This window comes from Schistocerca americana, chromosome X, assembly GCF_021461395.2.
Source record: "Schistocerca americana isolate TAMUIC-IGC-003095 chromosome X, iqSchAmer2.1, whole genome shotgun sequence".
NCBI classification, from domain to species: Eukaryota; Metazoa; Arthropoda; class Insecta; order Orthoptera; family Acrididae; genus Schistocerca; species Schistocerca americana.
In genome coordinates, this window is record NC_060130.1 from 138412237 (window position 1) to 138431830 (window position 19594).

Here is a 19594-nt window from a genome sequence, read left to right on the forward strand (position 1 = left end):
CACTGATGAAGGCACACCTGACACCATGGTCAGTCCAAGAGCCATCAACGTATACAAAGGTACTATCTCAAAGTTCCGCGCTAAGGTCATGAAACTGAAGGCGATAGAGCAAAGCTGGAGCAGTATCCTTCACAAGTGAATGAAGGCCAAGGTGAACACAGGCCGCTGCATAAAGCCAAGGTGATGAAGGGTTCACACCCACCAGGAATGTTGCAGGGAGCGTGAAGTTAAGTTGCCAGAGCAACTCCAGGAGGTAACAGAGAAGATGGACACACCCCATACTGGTGATCAAAGGAGATATTGGAGGAGGACACACAGGATGGGTAGCCATTCATGGCAGACAAACGGCATGCATATCTGCTGACAAAGTCACAGTGGTAGGACAGCAGTAGTTCAGCAACATCTGCATACAGACTCTCAACCAGGATAGTGTAAAAGGCACCATTGGCCAAATTGATGCCACGATTGTGGATAGTATTGAGACAGTGTAAGAGGGACAGATATGCAGGTGCATAAACAAAACACCCATAGTCTAGTTTCGAACAGACAAGAGATCGGCACAAACAGAGGAGGATGGTTCAATCTGCTCCCCACGAAGTACCACTGAGGACATATAGGATATTTGAGAGAGCACATACAATGGACTCTCAGGTAAGACATGTGGGAGGACCAAGAAAGTTTCCTATTGAGCATGAGCCACAGGAATTTTGTAGTTTCAACAAAAGGAAGAGCAACACGAACAAGACGTAAAGATCGTGGAAGAAACCAATTGTGTCACCAGAAATTCATACAAACGGTTTTGTCGGTGGAAAAACAAAAGCCACTGTTGATGCTCCACGTGTGAAGATGATCAAGACATCACTTAAGATGCCATTCGATGAGACAAGTCCATAGAGAACTGCAATAGATGACAAAATTGTCAACGAAAAGGCAGCCAAAGACACCCAGTGGGAGATAGGCCATTATAGGGTTAATAGCAATAGCAACCAGGACCACACTCACGACAGAAACCCGAGACACACTATTTTCCTGGATGAAGTGTCCAACAAGGCAGAACCCACACATACCTCGAAAACTCAATCTTTTAAAAATTCCTGAAGGAAACGGGGCATATGAAAGTGTGTGCAGAGAATACGGAGGACGTCAGTCCTCCAACAGATGTTGTAGACTTTCTCAAAATCAAAAACACAGCCATGGTCTGGGATTTCCGCAGAAAACCATTCGTGACATGGGTAGACAATGTGACGAGATGGTCAACAGCAGAATAGTGTGCTCAGAATCCACACTGTGCAGTGGTTAGTAAATTGCAAGACTAGAGCCACAATATCAGTCGGGCACGAATCACATGTTCCATCACCTTGCAAACACAGTTGGTGAGAGAAATGAGGTGGTAGCTAGAAGGAAAGTGTTTGTCCATACTGGGCTTAGGTATGAGTATGACAGTGGCTTCACACCTCTAGCCAGATAAGGTTGTATGTATGAAGCAGAGAGAAAGGTGGTGCAACATCTGAATGAGAGCATCGTCTGGCCTTGGGGTGGAGGATCGGGATGAAGTGATAGTGTGATCTAGCTCCCTCATAGTAAAGGCGGCATTGTAGCACTCACAATTCTGAGAAGAGATTGGTATTGCCCGAGCTGCCTCCTCTCATTTCCGATGGAGGAAGACAGAGAGATAGTGTGAGGGGCTCGAAATCTCCGCAAAATGGTGCCCCAAGGTGTTGGAAATAGCAATACGGTCCACGATTACATTCTCTGCTATTGTCAGGCCAGAAATTGGGGAATGGATCTTGGTCCCAGAGAGCTGCCAGAGTTTGGCCCACACAACAGAAGAGGGAGTGGAACTGTTAAAAGAACTAGTGAATGAAATAATGCTAGCTTTTTTGCTATCCCGAAGAACGCGATGATACTGTGTAAGCACCTGTTTATAGTGAATGCAGTTTGCCATCGTAGGGTGACAGTTAAAAACACACAAATAACATCTCAGTGCCTCAGTCCACCAAGGGACCAGGACAGAGAGTGGCAAAGAGGAAGTGCGAGGAATGGAATATTCTGTGGCAGAGAGGATAATGTTTGTCAACTATTCCACCTGGGCGTCAGAACTGGGGAAATGTTGTTTGTCGAAGGTCACCAGAGAGAAGTAAAGCCTTCAGTCAGTCTTAGTAAGCTACCATTTGGGTATGCACAGAGGTGGAGTACGAGTCAGCAAATGGACAGCACAAGGGAAATGGTCGCTCATGTATGCGTCAGAGAGACCACTCGAGATGATGGGCAAGCTGGACAATGCAAAAGGATAGGTCCAAATGGGAATAGGTGTGCGTGGACTCTGAAATCAACAGGAGTGCTCCTGCGTTAAGGCAGATGAGGTTAAGTTGATTGAGAAGGTCAGCCAAGAGGGCAGCTCTCAGACAGGTTCTGGGAGAACCCCAAAGGGGATGGTGTGCATTAAAGTCACCAAGCAGCAGAAAGAGGTGAGGTAGCTGCCCAATAAGCTGGAGGAAGTCTGCCCTAGTGACACTGAATGATGGAGGGATGTAAAAAGTACAAAGGGGAAAAAGGCAAGTGAAGAAGGAAAAGGTGAACTTCAACAGCTTGAAGGTGGGTAGTCAGGGAGATGGGTTGACTATGAACGATATCCTGTATCTACAGCATGACTCCTCCACGAGATTGAATGCCGTCCTCGGAGAGAAGGTCAAAACAGACCGGGAAGCAATGCAGTAGCTCAAAGCAGTCATGATGATGCAATTTTGTTTCCTAGAGGCAGCGAACAAGCGGATGCTGCAATTCTAAGAGCAGCCGTGAATCATCTTTGTTTGATCGAAGGTCACTAATGTTCCATTGAAGGAGAGTCATAACAAGGCAAGGGGAGGAGGGAAAAAATGAAGGGGTGTCACCTTGGCAGCTGCGGAGTGCCAGCCTTCAAAGACTCGTGACTACAGGGTGCAGAGGCTGGGAGGCTGGAGGATCCTGCTCCATGAAATCTACACAGGCATTGCCAGTCTCCCTCTGCCGATCTGCCAAGTCCAGGGCAGCAAAATGGTTGACAGGGGCACAGGGGGGGGGGGGGGGGGGGGGAGACAGGTCGGCCAGGCGAGGGTATCGTGTGATAACACCATTGAAGAGGAACTCTGAGTTGTTGAAGGAGAAGACCGTTTGCCTTTGTTTGACTTCTTGGAGCTTTTCTGGTTGGCAGAGGAAGACTCGGATGTTTGTTGGCTGGAGGGACGCATGAAGTCTTCGCATGAGTATTCCTTCTGTCCTTTCCAGCCTGACAGTTCTGTAGCAGATGAGTTTCCCCAGGGAGGCGAATGTTTGGTGTTTTGTTGCACAGCTGGACAAGGAGACGGTGATGCTACCATTACACTGGGTAATTTCACAACCTCAGTGCTGTATTTGAGGTCGCAATTCTGTGTGGCCATGTCCTTCATGGAGTGAGATGAAGCAAGAAAAGTACTGTTAAGTGCCAGATGATAGAAAGCAGGGTTTGTGACTGGCCAGTAACTTACAAGCAACCAGGTAACACACTTTTTTCTTTACCTAGATCTCCTGGACAGCCCGCTCATCGAGATACATTGAACAATCTTGAGAGCAGGTGGTATGGTCACCATTGCAGTTGATACAGCAGGAGGAAGAGGCAGACAATCGCCCTCACGCGCATCCCTGTCACAGGTTACACATTTAATCAGGTGTCGACAAAACATTCAAGTGTGGTTGAAACAATGATACTGGTAGCAGCACATCGGGTTCAGAATGTATGGTTGGACTGTGATAACTTCATATCCTTGACTGTGATAACTTCATATCCTGCTTTGGTCTTGGATGGAAGCACCACTCTGTCAGAGGTGAGGAAAAAAGAGTGTGCAGGCACTAAGGAAACATCTACCGTTTTCATCAGCCAATGGATAGCAACGTGATCCCGATCAGGGAGGTATGTTTGGATTTCTGCCTGGATCAGCCAAGTGTAAAGAATACCACAGGAAGAATTCACAGTTCTATGGGCCTTGGCACAAGCAGGATAGCCATGGAGAAGCAAAGGGGCAAGCGGTAGTTGTGCTTGAGAATCAGAAGTAGTCTCCAAAAGCAAGGTGCCATTGTGTAAACAAGAGCAGAATTTGACAGGGCCAGCAACTGTATCAACACCTTTCTAAATAAGAAATGGAGTTACCGTTGCAAAGGACTGACTGTCTTCCATACATGAAACCATGAGGAACCGTGGTGCAGCTGGGAGGGTCTCTGACTAACGACTTTCATTCCGTTTACATTTGGTAGACGTGAGCTGTGAAGATGATTGTTGGCTCATTGCGAGAAAACCCCATGGCTGCCAGTGTGTCTGATGGCGCACTCCTTCCAAGTGCCTCCTCCTCAGAGATGGTGGCCTCAACTGCCTTAGGCAACTGTTCACACCTCAGGTCACACCTCCTGAGAGAGGGACCAATTGGCAATTTGGGAAGGTAGCAGCTCAGGCAATCACCCCTCCCTGGGCCTGGCCTGTACCAGGGGGTACGTGCGAACCCTTCCTGACCCGGGGCTAAGAATTACGCATTACTTAGTCACCTGTTACACATCAGATGTGTGGGCTGGCGTTTCAGAGTGCACATGGAGGAAGAACAATAAGAGGAGCCTCAAATGCCGGAGCAGAGGAAGGATAGGAGAAGATGAACAAAGAAAGGAAAAACAGTGGTGGGACTGTTCTTGTGTCAGCTACTGAAAATGCCGAACACTTTCCAAAAAACACACCAGACATGTTCCCCAAGAGGGGAAAAGGAACAGCAAGAGGATAGGCATGCAGCACAGAAGGAAAGAGATGCAGCAAAGACTGGGGGGCCGTGGTAGCCAAACATGAACCCTGCCCCCTCTTCCCCCCCCCCCCCCCTTTCCCTTTCCCCCGTCCAAAAAAGAGCGGCAAGCCCCTTTGGGTGTGGCCTGTGTTTAGTGTGTTGCTTTCTATGGGCAGATCAAAATCACAATGTTCAAATAGTACATGAACAAACAAAGTGATTACTCACAAAATGGATACTTAGTATACAGTTGTTGAACACACAGTATGGCATAATTCCCACGAAGTTCAGTGACACTCACTTCCACACTCTTATAATTACAATCACCTTGGTAATTTTTTTTACATGAATTATTATTCAGCATGTTTCAGTCAACAGTATGGAGGCTGTTCTCCATGTAACTAATTACATGTCAGGACAGCTTTCTTTCTGTATATTACTTATTTCTGCAGTAAAGGTTATGTACGTAAATCTTTCAGCACAGTATTTTGAAATCTGTGGTTTACCAAGCAAAGTGGCAAGGGCTTAAGACACTGAATCTGCCTTTCCACTACTTAGTGAAACTGAAGGTGTGGGAGCATGTTGCCAGAGGTCTCCTAGTCATTCACACAAAATCCTGGATGTTGCACAGGTGTGTCGTCAGCATGACTATAGTGCCAAATAATGCTGGCCCCACAGTACAAGGCAGTTATAGGAACAGGAAAAGACAGTGTGTTCAATCAGCAAACAGTTGCGGTGCACTGCGGAGGTGGTCATTACAATGTGGCTCGAAGACAACATCTTGGATGACTTCACACGGGGAATAATCACCAGGAAACTGAAAGGAGGATGATGTGTGATGACTGTAGCCCAGGAGTTTGCTATTTCTCCAGTACTGTTGCACATACCTCAGGAACATTCATAACCACAAGCACTGCTGCTTGAGGGAGAGGTGTTTGTCCATTCTCTACAACAGCAGTAGATGACAGCTACACTCTGCATCAGGCAAAAAGCACACCACATAAAACCAACCAACTGTGCTATTGCAACCACATTTAACAGGACTGCGAGGTACACGATTTCATGATCCACAGTACCAAAGTGACTGCGTAGTGATGATCTCTTTGCCCAACAACCAGGATGTTGTCTTCTATTAACATCAGCACATTGATGGCACAGTTTGCCTAGGGACTGTATCAGTGAGAAGTGGGGGTTGTGTGCTTTTCTCAGATCCAGTCTGAGTAGTGAGTTTGGATGTACCCTCTACTGGAGTCAGAAACATTCACAAATGTTCGATATGTGCCCCTTTCGTGATTCGGCAGACATCAAGCCGATAATCAAGTTCCTCCCACACTCGGTGCAGCATGTCCCCATCAATGAGTTCGAAAGCATTGTTGATGCGAGCTCGCAGTTCTGGCACGTTTCTTGGTAGAGGAGGTTTAAACACTGAATCTTTCACGTAACCCCACAGGAAGAAATTGCATGGGGTTAAGTCGGGAGAGCGTGGAGGCCATGACATGAATTGCTGATCATGATCTCCACCATGACCGATCCATCGGTTTTCCAATCTCCTGTTTAAGAAATGCCGAACATCATGATGGAAGTGCAGTGGAGCACCATCCTGTGGTACGTTTAGCTCCCTGCTTGCTATATTCGTCGACTTCCGTGGGCTACACGTGAAACTTGCCCGCACGCGTTCAACCGTTTCTTCGCTCACTGCAGGCCGACCCGTTGATTTCCCCTTACAGGGGCATCCAGAAGCTTTCAACTGCGCATACCATCGCCGAATGTAGTTAGCAATTGGTGGATCTTTAATGAACTTCGTCCTGAAGTGTCGTTGCTCTGTTATGACTGACTGATGTGAGTGCATTTCAAGCACGACATACGCTTTCTCGGCTCCTGTCACCATTTTGTCTCACTGCGCTCTCGAGCGAACAAAGATGATGTAACTTACCAAACGAAAGTGCTGGCAGGTCGAAAGACACACAAACAAACACAAACAAACATACACACAAAATACAAGCTTTCGCAACAAACTGTTGCCTCATCAGGAAAGAGGGAAGGAGACGGAAAGACGATAGGATGTGGGTTTTAAGGGAGAGGGTAAGGAGTCATTCCAATCCCGGTAGTGGAAAGACTTACCTTAGGGGGAAAAAAGGACGGGAATACACTCGCGCGCACGAGCGAGTGTATACCCGTACACACACACACACACACACACACACACACACACACACACACACACACACACACGTATACAGACACAAGCAGACATATTTAAAGACAAAGGGTTTGGGCAGAGATGTCAGTCGAGGCGGAAGTGCAGAGGCAGAGATGTTGAATGACAGGTGAGGTGTGAGTGGCGGCAACTTGAAATTAGCGGAGATTGAGGCCTTGTGGGTAACGGGAAGAGAGGTTATATTCAAGAGCAAGTTCCCATCTCTGGAGTTCGGATAGGATGGTGTTGGTGGGAAGTATCCAGATAACCCGGACGGTGTAACACTGCTGAGATGTGCTGGCTGTGCACCAAGGCATGTTTAACCACAGGGTGATCCTCATTACCAACAAACACTGTCTGCCTGTGTCCATTCATGCGAATGGACAGTTTGTTGCTAGTCATTCCCACATAGAATGCATCACAGTGTAGGCAGATCAGTTGGTAAATCACGTGGGTGCTTTCACACGTGGCTCTGCCTTTGATCGTGGCTCTGCCTTTGATCGTGTACACCTTCCGGGTTACAGGACTGGAGTAGGTGGTGGTGGGAGGGGGCATGGGACAGGTTTTACACCGGGGGCGGTTACACGGATAGGAGCCAGAGGGTAGGGAAGGTGGTTTGGGGATTTCATAGGGATGAACTAACAGGTTACGAAGGTTAGGTGGACGGCGGAAAGACACTCTTGGTGGAGTGGGGAGGACTTCATGAAGGATGGATCTCATTTCAGGGCAGGATTTGAGGAAGTCGTATCCCTGCTGGAGAGCCACATTCAGAGTCTGGTCCAGTCCCGAAAAGTATCCTGTCACCAGTGGGGCACTTTTGTGGTTCTTCTGTGGGAGGTTCTGGGTTTGAGGGGATGAGGAAGTGGCTCTGGCTATTTGCTTCTGTACCAGGTCGGGAGGGTAGTTACGGGATGCGAAAGCTGTTGTCAGGTTGTTGGTGTAATGGTTCAGGGATTCCGGACTGGAGCAGATTCGTTTGCCATGAAGACCTAGGCTGTAGGGAAGGGACAGTTTGATGTGGAATGGGTGGCAGCTGTCATAATGCAGGTACTGTTGCTTGTTGGTGGGTTTGATGTGGACGGACGTGTGAAGCTGGCCATTGGACAGGTGGAGGTCAACGTCAAGGAAAGTGGCGTGGGCTTTGGAGTAGGACCAGGTGAATCTGATGGAACCAAAGGAGTTGAGGTTGGAGAGGAAATTCTGGAGTTGTTGTTCTCTCTGAGTCCAGATCATGAAGATGTCATCAATAAATCTGTATCAAACTTTGGGTTGGCAGGCCTGGGTAACCAAGAAGGCTTCCTCTAGGCGACCCATGAATAGGTTGGCATACGAGGGGGCCATCCTGGTACCCATGGCTGTTCCCTTTAATTGTTGGTATGTCTGGCCTTCAAAAGTGAAGAAGTTGTGGGTCAGGATGAAGCTGGCTAAGGTAATGAGGAAAGAGGTTTTAGGTAGGGTGGCAGGTGATCGGCGTGAAAGGAAATGCTCCATCGCAGCGAGGCCCCGGACGTGCGGAATATTTGTGTATAAGGAAGTGGCATCGATGGTTGCAAGGATGGTTTCCGGGGGTAACAGATTGGGTAAGGATTCCAGGCGTTCGAGAAAGTGGTTGGTGTCTTTGATGAAGGATGGGAGACTGCATGTAATGGGTTGAAGGTGTTGATCTACGTAGGCAGAGATACGTTCTGTGGGGGCTTGGTAACCAGCTACAATGGGGCGGCCGGGATGATTGGGTTTGTGAATTTTAGGAAGAAGGTAGGGGTGCGGGGTGTCGGTGGGGTCAGGAGGTTGATGGAGTCAGGTGAAAGGTTTTGCAGGGGGCCTAAGGTTCTGAGGATTCCTTGAAGCTCCGCCTGGACATCGGGAATGGGATTACCTTGGCAAACTTTGTATGTGGTGTTGTCTGAAAGCTGACGCAGTCCCTCAGCCACATACTCCCGACGATCAAGTACCACGGTCGTCGAACCCTTGTCCGCTGGAAGACTGACGATGGATCGGTCAGCCTTCAGATCACGGATAGCCTGGGCTTCAGCAGTGGTGATGTTGGGAGTAGGTTTAAGGTTTTTTAAGGAGGATTGAGATGCAAGGCTGGAAGTCAGAAAATCCTGGAAGGATTGGAGAGGGTGATTTTGAGGAAGAGGAGGTGGGTCCTGCTGCGACGGAGGACGGAACTGTTCCAGGCAGGGTTCAATTTGGATAGTGTCCTGGGGAGTTGGATCATTGGGAGTAGGATTAGGATCATTTTTCTTCGTGGCAAAGTGATATTTCCAGCAGAGAGTACGAGAGTAGGACAGTAAATCTTTGACGAGGGCTGTTTGGTTGAAACTGGGAGTGGGGCTGAAGGTGAGGCCTTTGGATAGGACAGAGGTTTCGGATTGGGAGAGAGGTTTGGAGGAAAGGTTAACTACTGAATTAGGGTGTTGTGGTTCCAGATTGTGTTGATTGGAATTTTGAGGTTTTGGAGGGAGTGGAGCTGGAAGTGGGAGATTGAGTAGATGGGAGAGACTGGGTTTGTGTGCAATGAGAGGAGGTTGAGGTTTGCTGGAAAGGTTGTGAAGGGTGAGTGAGTTGCCTTTCCGGAGGTGGAAAACCAGGAGATTGGATAGTTTTTTTGAGGTGGAAGGTGGCATGCTATTCTAATTTGCGGTTGGCCCGTAGGAGGATGCTCTGAACAGCCGGTGTGGATGTGGGAGAGGAAAGATTAAGGACTTTTATTAAGGATAGGAGTTGACGGGTGTGTTCATTGGCTAAGTTGATGTGTAGGTGAAGGATTAGGTGGGTGAGGGCAATGGATTGTTCAGTTTGGAACTGGTATAGGGACTGATGGAAAGAAGGGTTGCAGCCTGAGATGGGAACTTTTAAGTGTGAGGCCCTTGGGGGGTAATGCCAAATGTTAGACAAGCCTGAGAAAATAGAATATGGCAGCGTAATCTGGCTTGGGCGAAGGCATCAACTTAGCCCAGGCATCAACTTAGCCCAGGCTATCCGTGATCTGAAGGCTGACCGATCCATCGTCAGTCTTCCAGCGGACAAGGGTTCGACGACCGTGGTACTTGATCGTCGGGAGTATGTGGCTGAGGGACTGCGTCAGCTTTCAGACAACACCACATACAAAGTTTGCCAAGGTAATCCCATTCCCGATGTCCAGGCGGAGCTTCAAGGAATCCTCAGAACCTTAGGCCCCCTGCAAAACCTTTCACCTGACTCCATCAACCTCCTGACCCCACCGACACCCCGCACCCCTACCTTCTTCCTAAAATTCACAAACCCAATCATCCCGGCCGCCCCATTGTAGCTGGTTACCAAGCCCCCACAGAACGTATCTCTGCCTACGTAGATCAACACCTTCAACCCATTACATGCAGTCTCCCATCCTTCATCAAAGACACCAACCACTTTCTCGAACGCCTGGAATCCTTACCCAATCTGTTACCCCCGGAAACCATCCTTGCAACCATCGATGCCACTTCCTTATACACAAATATTCCGCACGTCCGGGGCCTCGCTGTGATGGAGCATTTCCTTTCACGCCGATCACCTGCCACCCTACCTAAAACCTCTTTCCTCATTACCTTAGCCAGCTTCATCCTGACCCACAACTTCTTCACTTTTGAAGGCCAGACATACCAACAATTAAAGGGAACAGCCATGGGTACCAGGATGGCCCCCTCGTATGCCAACCTATTCATGGGTCGCCTAGAGGAAGCCTTCTTGGTTACCCAGGCCTGCCAACCCAAAGTTTGATACAGATTTATTGATGACATCTTCATGATCTGGACTCAGAGAGAACAACAACTCCAGAATTTCCTCTCCAACCTCAACTCCTTTGGTTCCATCAGATTCACCTGGTCCTACTCCAAAGCCCACGCCACTTTCCTTGACGTTGACCTCCACCTGTCCAATGGCCAGCTTCACACGTCCGTCCACATCAAACCCACCAACAAGCAACAGTACCTGCATTATGACAGCTGCCACCCATTCCACATCAAACTGTCCCTTCCCTACAGCCTAGGTCTTCATGGCAAACGAATCTGCTCCAGTCCGGAATCCCTGAACCATTACACCAACAACCTGACAACAGCTTTCGCATCCCGTAACTACCCTCCCGACCTGGTACAGAAGCAAATAGCCAGAGCCACTTCCTCATCCCCTCAAACCCAGAACCTCCCACAGAAGAACCACAAAAGTGCCCCACTGGTGACAGGATACTTTTCGGGACTGGACCAGACTCTGAATGTGGCTCTCCAGCAGGGATACGACTTCCTCAAATCCTGCCCTGAAATGAGATCCATCCTTCATGAAGTCCTCCCCACTCCACCAAGAGTGTCTTTCCGCCGTCCACCTAACCTTCGTAACCTGTTAGTTCATCCCTATGAAATCCCCAAACCACCTTCCCTACCCTCTGGCTCCTATCCGTGTAACCGCCCCCGGTGTAAAACCTGTCCCATGCCCCCTCCCACCACCACCTACTCCAGTCCTGTAACCCGGAAGGTGTACACGATCAAAGGCAGAGCCACGATCAAAGGCAGAGCCACGTGTGAAAGCACCCACGTGATTTACCAACTGATCTGCCTACACTGTGATGCATTCTATGTGGGAATGACTAGCAACAAACTGTCCATTCGCATGAATGGACACAGGCAGACAGTGTTTGTTGGTAATGAGGATCACCCTGTGGTTAAACATGCCTTGGTGCACAGCCAGCACATCTCAGCAGTGTTACACCGTCCGGGTTATCTGGATACTTCCCACCAACACCATCCTATCCGAACTCCAGAGATGGGAACTTGCTCTTGAATATAACCTCTCTTCCCGTTACCCACAAGGCCTCAATCTCCGCTAATTTCAAGTTGCCGCCACTCACACCTCACCTGTCATTCAACATCTCTGCCTCTGCACTTCCGCCTCGACTGACATCTCTGCCCAAACCCTTTGTCTTTAAATATGTCTGCTTGTGTCTGTATACGTGTGTGTGTGTGTGTGTGTGTGTGTGTGTGTGTGTGTGTGTGTGTGTGTGTGTGTGTGTGTGTTTTTCTTCAAGCAAATAGACTGGTGTCCCCCTCCCTCCCCCCAAGTTTAATTCCACATGCACTAGTGACTATTCAGCTGTTGCCAACCGCATTGGTGGAGGAATGTATTGCCCTAGCACAAGAACTCCTTATCAGCCTTGTTGCCAGCATGGGAACATTTGCAGAGCAGGCATTGCTGCCTTCGGTTATCAAAACCCCCATTAAGTAAAATGTTCTGCCTTTGTAACATCCACGGGATCACCATAAATTGTGGTAAGTGTAAGTACTGTCTTTGAAAAGTGTGTCATTTCTATTTTTGTAATTGCATATTTCTTTCAATTACATTCAGTACTATATTTTAGCAGTTCTTTCTATGTATGGTCCAAGCTTCATAGAGCTATGCTACTTGACAGTGACACATCATGCTAAAGTTACTTTCTTCCTTAATATTTGCAGTGTAGTTATAAAATGTAATAATAATAATAATAATAATAATAATAATAATAACATTACACCTCTGAACCATTACTTAAAACTGATTCCAACAATTTCAGTGAACATCATAGAAGATCCACTTGCCTTTTATGCAGAAGAAATATACAAATGTATTCACAATGAAGAGGATCAATATGAGAAATTAATAAGAATTTTTGTATTGAGATTAGAGGTAAGGAAAACGCCAAGTTTTTTTTCTTTATAAGGAACTCCAATGGGCAACTTAGAATTCTGGATACCTTGTGGCTTTTCTGGTAATCTCTTTATATTATGACAAGACAAGAAGGTGAAGATTAAAGTAATTGCTGCAATATGATTCTACATTACTGTGGAAAGCATAATTTGCTGTCATAAGTTCTTAATCCTATCGAAAATGTACCCAATTGGCCTCATTAATCAATATGAAATGCGACAAACACATGAAATCAGTAGTAAGGAAGGTGAAAGGGCAACTTAGATTTGTTGAGAAAGTTCTGTAAAACTGCCAAATCCATAAGGAAAACTATACAAGGTGTTTGTGTGACCTACCCAGAGTACTGCTCCTCTGTTTAGACCTATACTTTAATAAGCATCAGCATCACAGTACATATTAACAAAATTCATACAGGTTGCTATGATTCTGAATGTTTTTGTAGTTCATATGAAAGACTAAAAGGGCATATCTGGGGAAAAAGGGAATATTGTTCTCAACCCTGTTGAGTTTATTTAGATAACCGATATTCATGGAAAACTGCAAGATTTCTACTGCCTTCATCATATATCTATGAGAGAGAGAGAGAGAGAGAGAGAGAGAGAGAGAGAGAGAGAGAGAGAGGAAATAGGGTAAGAGTGTTTAAGACACATACCAAGCCATATACACTCCTGGAAATTGAAATAAGAACACCGTGAATTCATTGTCCCAGGAAGGGGAAACTTTATTAACACATTCCTGGGGTCAGATACATCACATGATCACACTGACAGAACCACAGGCACATAGACACAGGCAACAGAGCATGCACAATGTCGGCACTAGTACAGTGTATATCCACCTTTCGCAACAATGCAGGCTGCTATTCTCCCATGGAGACGATCGTAGAGATGCTGGATGTAGTCCTGTGGAACGGCTTGCCATGCCATTTCCACCTGGCGCCTCAGTTGGACCAGCGTTCGTGCTGGACGTGCAGACCGCGTGGGACGACGCTTCATCCAGTCCTAAACATGCTCAATGGGGGACAGATCCGGAGATCTTGCTGACCAGGGTAGTTGACTTACACCTTCTAGAGCACGTTGGGTGGCACGGGATACATGCGGACGTGCATTGTCCTGTTGGAACAGCAAGTTCCCTTGCCGGTCTAGGAATGGTAGAACGATGAGTTCGATGACGGTTTGGATGTACCGTGCACTATTCAGTGTCCCCTCGACGATCACCAGTGGTGTACGGCCAGTGTAGGAGATCGCTCCCCACACCATGATGCCGGGTGTTGGCCCTGTGTGCCTCGGTCGTATGCAGTCCTGATTGTGGCGCTCACCTGCATGGTGCCAAACACCCATACGACCATCATTGGCACCAAGGCAGAAGCGACTCTCATCGCTGAAGACGACACGTCTCCATTCGTCCCTCCATTCACGCCTGTCGCGACACCACTGGAGGCGGGCTGCACGATGTTGGGGCGTGAGCGGAAGACGGCCTAACGGTGTGCGGGACCGTAGCCCAGCTTCATGGAGACGGTTGCGAATGGTCCTCGCCGATACCCCAGGAGCAACAGTGTCCCTAATTTGCTGGGAAGTGGCGGTGCGGTCCCCTACGGCACTGCGTAGGATCCTACAGTCTTGGCGTGCATCCGTGCGTCGCTGCGGTCCGGTCCCAGGTCGACGGGCACGTGCACCTTCCACCGACCACTGGCGACAACTTCGATGTACTGTGGATACCTCACGCCCCACGTGTTGAGCAATTCGGCGGTATGTCCACCCGGCCTCCCGCATGCCCACTATACGCCCTCGCTCAAAGTCCGTCAACTGCACATACGGTTCACGTCCACGCTGTCGCGGCATGCTACCAGTGTTAAAGACTGCGATGGAGCTCCGTATGCCACGGCAAACTGGCTGACACTGACGGCGGCGGTGCACAAATGCTGCGCAGCCAGCGCCATTCGACGGCCAACACCGCGGTTCCTGGTGTGTCCGCTGTGCCGTGCGTGTGATCATTGCTTGTACAGCCCTCTCGCAGTGTCCGGAGCAAGTATGGTGGGTCTGACACACCGGTGTCAATGTGTTCTTTTTTCCATTTCCAGGAGTGTATATTCATTTTTAAATCATCATATGCAGTGGAGTACAACAAAAAGTAATATATATTTATACAAAGTACACCTCACCATACACTGTACAGTGGCCTGTAGAGTTCATATGCAGATGTACTTTTGCTCATGACAAACTTCTGTAAAGTATATATTGTTTGGTTGAATATGCAATAAGCATAGTCTGCAAGTATTATTAAGACTATGTTATTTGCATCATGCATATCTAAATTAGTCGTAGAAGTTTTTGGAGCATCATTAAGCAGGTGGTGTCTTTGTAGTGTGGCATAGCAATGTAGTTGTGTCCAATGTTGTGTGTGTGTGTGTGTGTGTGTGTGTGTGTGTGTGTGTGTGTGTGTGCGCGCGCGCAAAGAGAGATAGAACACTGGCCATATATAGTTTGCTTTTAAGTGATTTTATGGACTGTACATTGTGGTGACAAATACATCAATCTGGAGAGAGCTTTAAATCCATTCTAGATTAGAAGGCACAGTTCGGTGAGTTGGCAAAGCCAATGAACATGATGTCATCAGAATATCTGTAAGTCTTGTTATGGCACTTATTGGACTTCAATGAGTTGTTCATTTCTGCCATTTTGATGATTTAATTGATCAAAGCAATTGCACAGTATTGTATGGTTCAGTATTTGGCATTTTACTGTACCCAGTTTATGTTTAATCTCATACACACCGAAATTTTGCAGTAATTCTCATCAGACTACAATTTCATTGTTTCCTGACAGGGTGAGGTGGTAAGAGAACCCTTATGTTACAGTTTTTTGCAGATTGTAGTTGCCAATACGTTTAGCCCATTTCATTCCTCCAGAAGTGATGTTACACTTGATTTCTAATGTCCGTATGCTGATCACGCTCATAACATAAATTTACCAATATGCCAGAGTCCAATAATTTACCATAAAATTGTTACCTGTGGCCAAATGATGCCTTATTGGAGACTTTCAGTTTAAAAAATTATGAATTTGCAATATACGTATTATTTTAATTCAAAATACATTCTTATCTAACAATTTTATTACCAAGAAGACAATCCTATTCATTTCATTGACATTTCAACTGTTATTCCCAGGACCATTATAATTGCTGCTTCTCTTTTCAAATGGTTGCACAGAATTTCAATTCATGTTGTGCCCCTACAGTTTTATGTAGCAAGTGTAATGTCACCAATTTTTAATAAAGCCTGTTTGCAGTATTTAAAAATCTATTGGCTACCCATTTCATTACATATCATTGAAGTGGACACATCACACTATTAGAGGCAAATCCAATTTAAGTTCTTCTTTATTCTATAATAGTCATTCAGACTTCCAAAAACATTGGTTTATTTCTAGATGCAATAAGCATTATAACTGGAAAGAAGATGGTATAAATAAAATGATAATTAATTAAGGTAAAGCTGTAATCAAACCAAAGGTTAAGCTGCAGGTAGTTTGGGATACCATTACTGTAAATGTGCACTGTGCCTGCAACATAAGTCTCACCACACTACTTTTGTCGTGGCTGTCACCCCTAAGGTAATCTTGCACAGAGTACAGGCATGGCCTCACTGGTGGTGGCATGCTCTTGCCTTCCTCCAATGTTAAAACTAATTGAACCAGCCACTTATAGGGGGACTACAAGTTAATCTTGACTCTGAACTGCAATAGAACCAACCAATTTTCACATTAACAAATGCTGTCAAAAGTGAAATAAGCAAAATGCAATACATAAAAATTCCACAATTGAGTGAGAAGCAAATTCCCAGACCTTTTGGTCCTTAGTCTGTCACTTGACCACTGAACAAAGCAAGTGGCATTTAAATTAATTATGACTGTTTTAATTACTGTGGGTGTAAGAATATTAAATTCAAGGGTAGCAATAATCTGGATGTTGAGCACACCATGAATAAATTCGTCAAGCCTGAAAATGTGTGTGGTAAGCAGCTCAGATAACTTGTGGTGACAATATCGATACTACACTTATCCTTGCAAAATGTTTAGTAAAATTTATCAAACTGCACTTAGTTCTCATGCTATGGTAGCGTTGGGAAGAGTTCATACCTAAGCGTTCATGTGAAACCAATCAATAAAAAAAAAAAATTTGAACACTGCTAAGTTAGAATTTTGTAATTTTTTGCCATTTTGTTTCTGAATTATTAATTTTTAAAGCTCAGAAAAATATGCAATAACGTTTTTTGAAACCTTAAAATGGCTCTCCCTCAGAAAGTATTTTACTTACAGACATGAAATTTGTACCAATTTATTCAGTTTTTTGAAATGTTTAAAAATATATGCCACTTAACTATATTCAAAAAAGTAAATTTTCCAAAATAATTTTTTTAATTCTTAAAATTGCAAAAATAGATTTTTTTCTTTTGAAAGTAATTGTTTCTTATACACTACTTGTTAATGGGTGCGAGAAATTCCATGACTGTGTCCCAATAGGAACACACTAAAATAAATTTTATTTTAGTGCAATTTGCTTTGCAAACTACATCACACCCTAAGCAGGCAGTTCATAAAATTTAATTTAAAATGAAATTACTGTGGCATAATTAAGCAGACTTCAGTTTATGGTTTTAACACTGTAGTAAATGATACAATACAACGAACTAAATAATGTAATGCATATTATGTCTCTTTCATTTTATATGACTTAATTTTATTTTTTGTGTTTGCACTAATCACTGTACTACATTAATAGGTTTGTAAAATGGTATTTTAAAAAAGTGTTGTACTTTTTTAATTCTTCATAATTATTGTTTTAATACAATGTAAACTAATCAATTTTACATTTTTATATTCTTACAGGTTTCATCTTTTTGATGCTTGTGGTTTGTCTTTCATTTACTTCTTAAGAAAATGGAACTATGGATAAAAAGTGGTCAAAATTTTGTTGTAATCCCTTAAGAGAAACTCGCACTGGCTGATTAATGATCTTAGAAATTCAACTTCTTAGATGATTGATCTGAACTTCGGGATTGAAGAAGGAATGAAAATCTGCACTTTATGTAGACTGAAAGAAATCTTAAACTGCTATTAACAGAAAACAAAGAATCTTATGGAATGGTACAACCAAGTTGCAGCACATTTCTTGCCCCTGGCAGTTTGTGGATGTTTAAGATAGCTTGCATTTTCTGGACACTACTTTGACTGCAATAGGATAATCCCAAAAAATAAAAAAGAAATACATCAGCTCAAAGAAATATTGCAAAGATAAAGCCAAAAGAATTACATGCAAAATAGATGAAACCTTCTTTTAGGGAGAAACTGGTGATAGTCAGAAAATATGTGGCTGTGATGGCCCATAAACAGAAATAATTGATCAGTTTGAAGACAAATTTCACACTCCCAACAAAAGTGAAAAACTTTTGGTGTTGACTTCACTACCCAAAAGTTGGCTGTACACTTGTATAGAAAAGGAGTTTGAAGTAAGAAACTACACAGGAAGAAAAACAAAAAACTAGTGACAGAAAAATGTTCAAATGTGTGTGAAATCTTATGGGATCTAACTGCTAAGGTCATCAGTCCCTAAGCTTACACACTACTTAACCTAAATTATCCTAAGGACACACACACACACACACACACACACACACACACACACACACACACACACACGCCCGTGGGAGGACTCGAACCTCAGCCGGGACCAGCCGCACAGTCCATGACTGCAGCGCCTTAGACCACTCGGCTACTAGTGACAGAAAAGGTCATAGTCTCTACTTCTGATCCTAAGCCTGGACAGTCCTTATTTCCCAAGACTGTTCTGTTAGTGATAGAATTTTACTGTACTGATGATATTAGCTGGCAAATGCCTGGCAGAAAGGATTACTTTTCTGTGGGTAGAGATAAATGATGGGGATCTTAAGCAAGCCCAATGAAATTATTTTTTTGGAAATCGAAGACAAGTGTACAAACTTATCAAATCAAATTACACACAGGTCGAAACTGGATTCTTAAAATTTGCTGAATTAAGTCCAAAAAACTGTATTTTAGCTGGTACAAGTGGGACAAACATTGTTTGCATTTGTACAGCTCATCAAAATGTGAACCTAATGATTGCTGGTGCAAACTTGAGTGAGATCACCACACCAGAATATGGAAGCCCACTTCCCACATACAAATACTGCATGTCCAAAATTATGATTAACAAATACTTCATGTCTCACAAATCAATCAGTAATGACCTGATGCAAGTACTTTTACAGATGCCTTAATTTCTGCACTTGAAGAGGAAATGATAGAAAACATACCTTACAAGCAGTGGATTACTGTTGATCACTGCATGTTTCAGATTGTAACCAAATCAACACAGAGATTCGAGCAAGATGCTTGTACACTGCTAACACAACTAAAACAACATGACTGTTGCAAAACATCAGTCTACTTTTTTTCTGAGAAGAAAACTTCATTAATACAGAAAGAAGCAACTTTGTATGTGACTTTGCTGAACACTATTCTTTTGTGCCCAATGAATCCACTGGAATGATTCCATGGCCATAGTGCATCCATGTATTGTTTATTACAAGACAACAGTTTTGTTTCTATATCAGACAGTTTGATGCACAACACAGTACTTATATGCGTATTCAAAACAGCTTAGAGTGTTCATAAAACTTGATTTTCTTCCTAACTTGAAAAAAAAATTACTTCAGTGATGTTCAGGTCTAAAATATAAGTACTGAAAAAACTTTACTGACTTACATCATTATGCTGAAGATTTTTAAGGAACTGAGGGAGAATGGCATTTTTATGCTACTTCACATAGAGTGTGTGCGACCGTGTTGGTGGCACAGTAAAAAGCTACTCTGTAAAATCCAATCAATAACAAAATATTAACTCCC

General features: G+C 44.8%; 1 protein-coding gene across 1 annotated transcript in view; it reads left to right on the forward strand.

Annotated features, from left to right (window-relative positions):
• LOC124555866 (annexin-B12-like) overlaps positions 1–19594 on the forward strand; it is a 256043-nt gene that overhangs the window by 234366 nt on the left and 2083 nt on the right. Inside the window, exon 7 of the mRNA XM_047129929.1 lies at positions 12536–12648. Coding sequence (XP_046985885.1) covers positions 12536–12648 — 113 coding nt within the window. The remainder of the gene's footprint in view (positions 1–12535; positions 12649–19594) is intronic.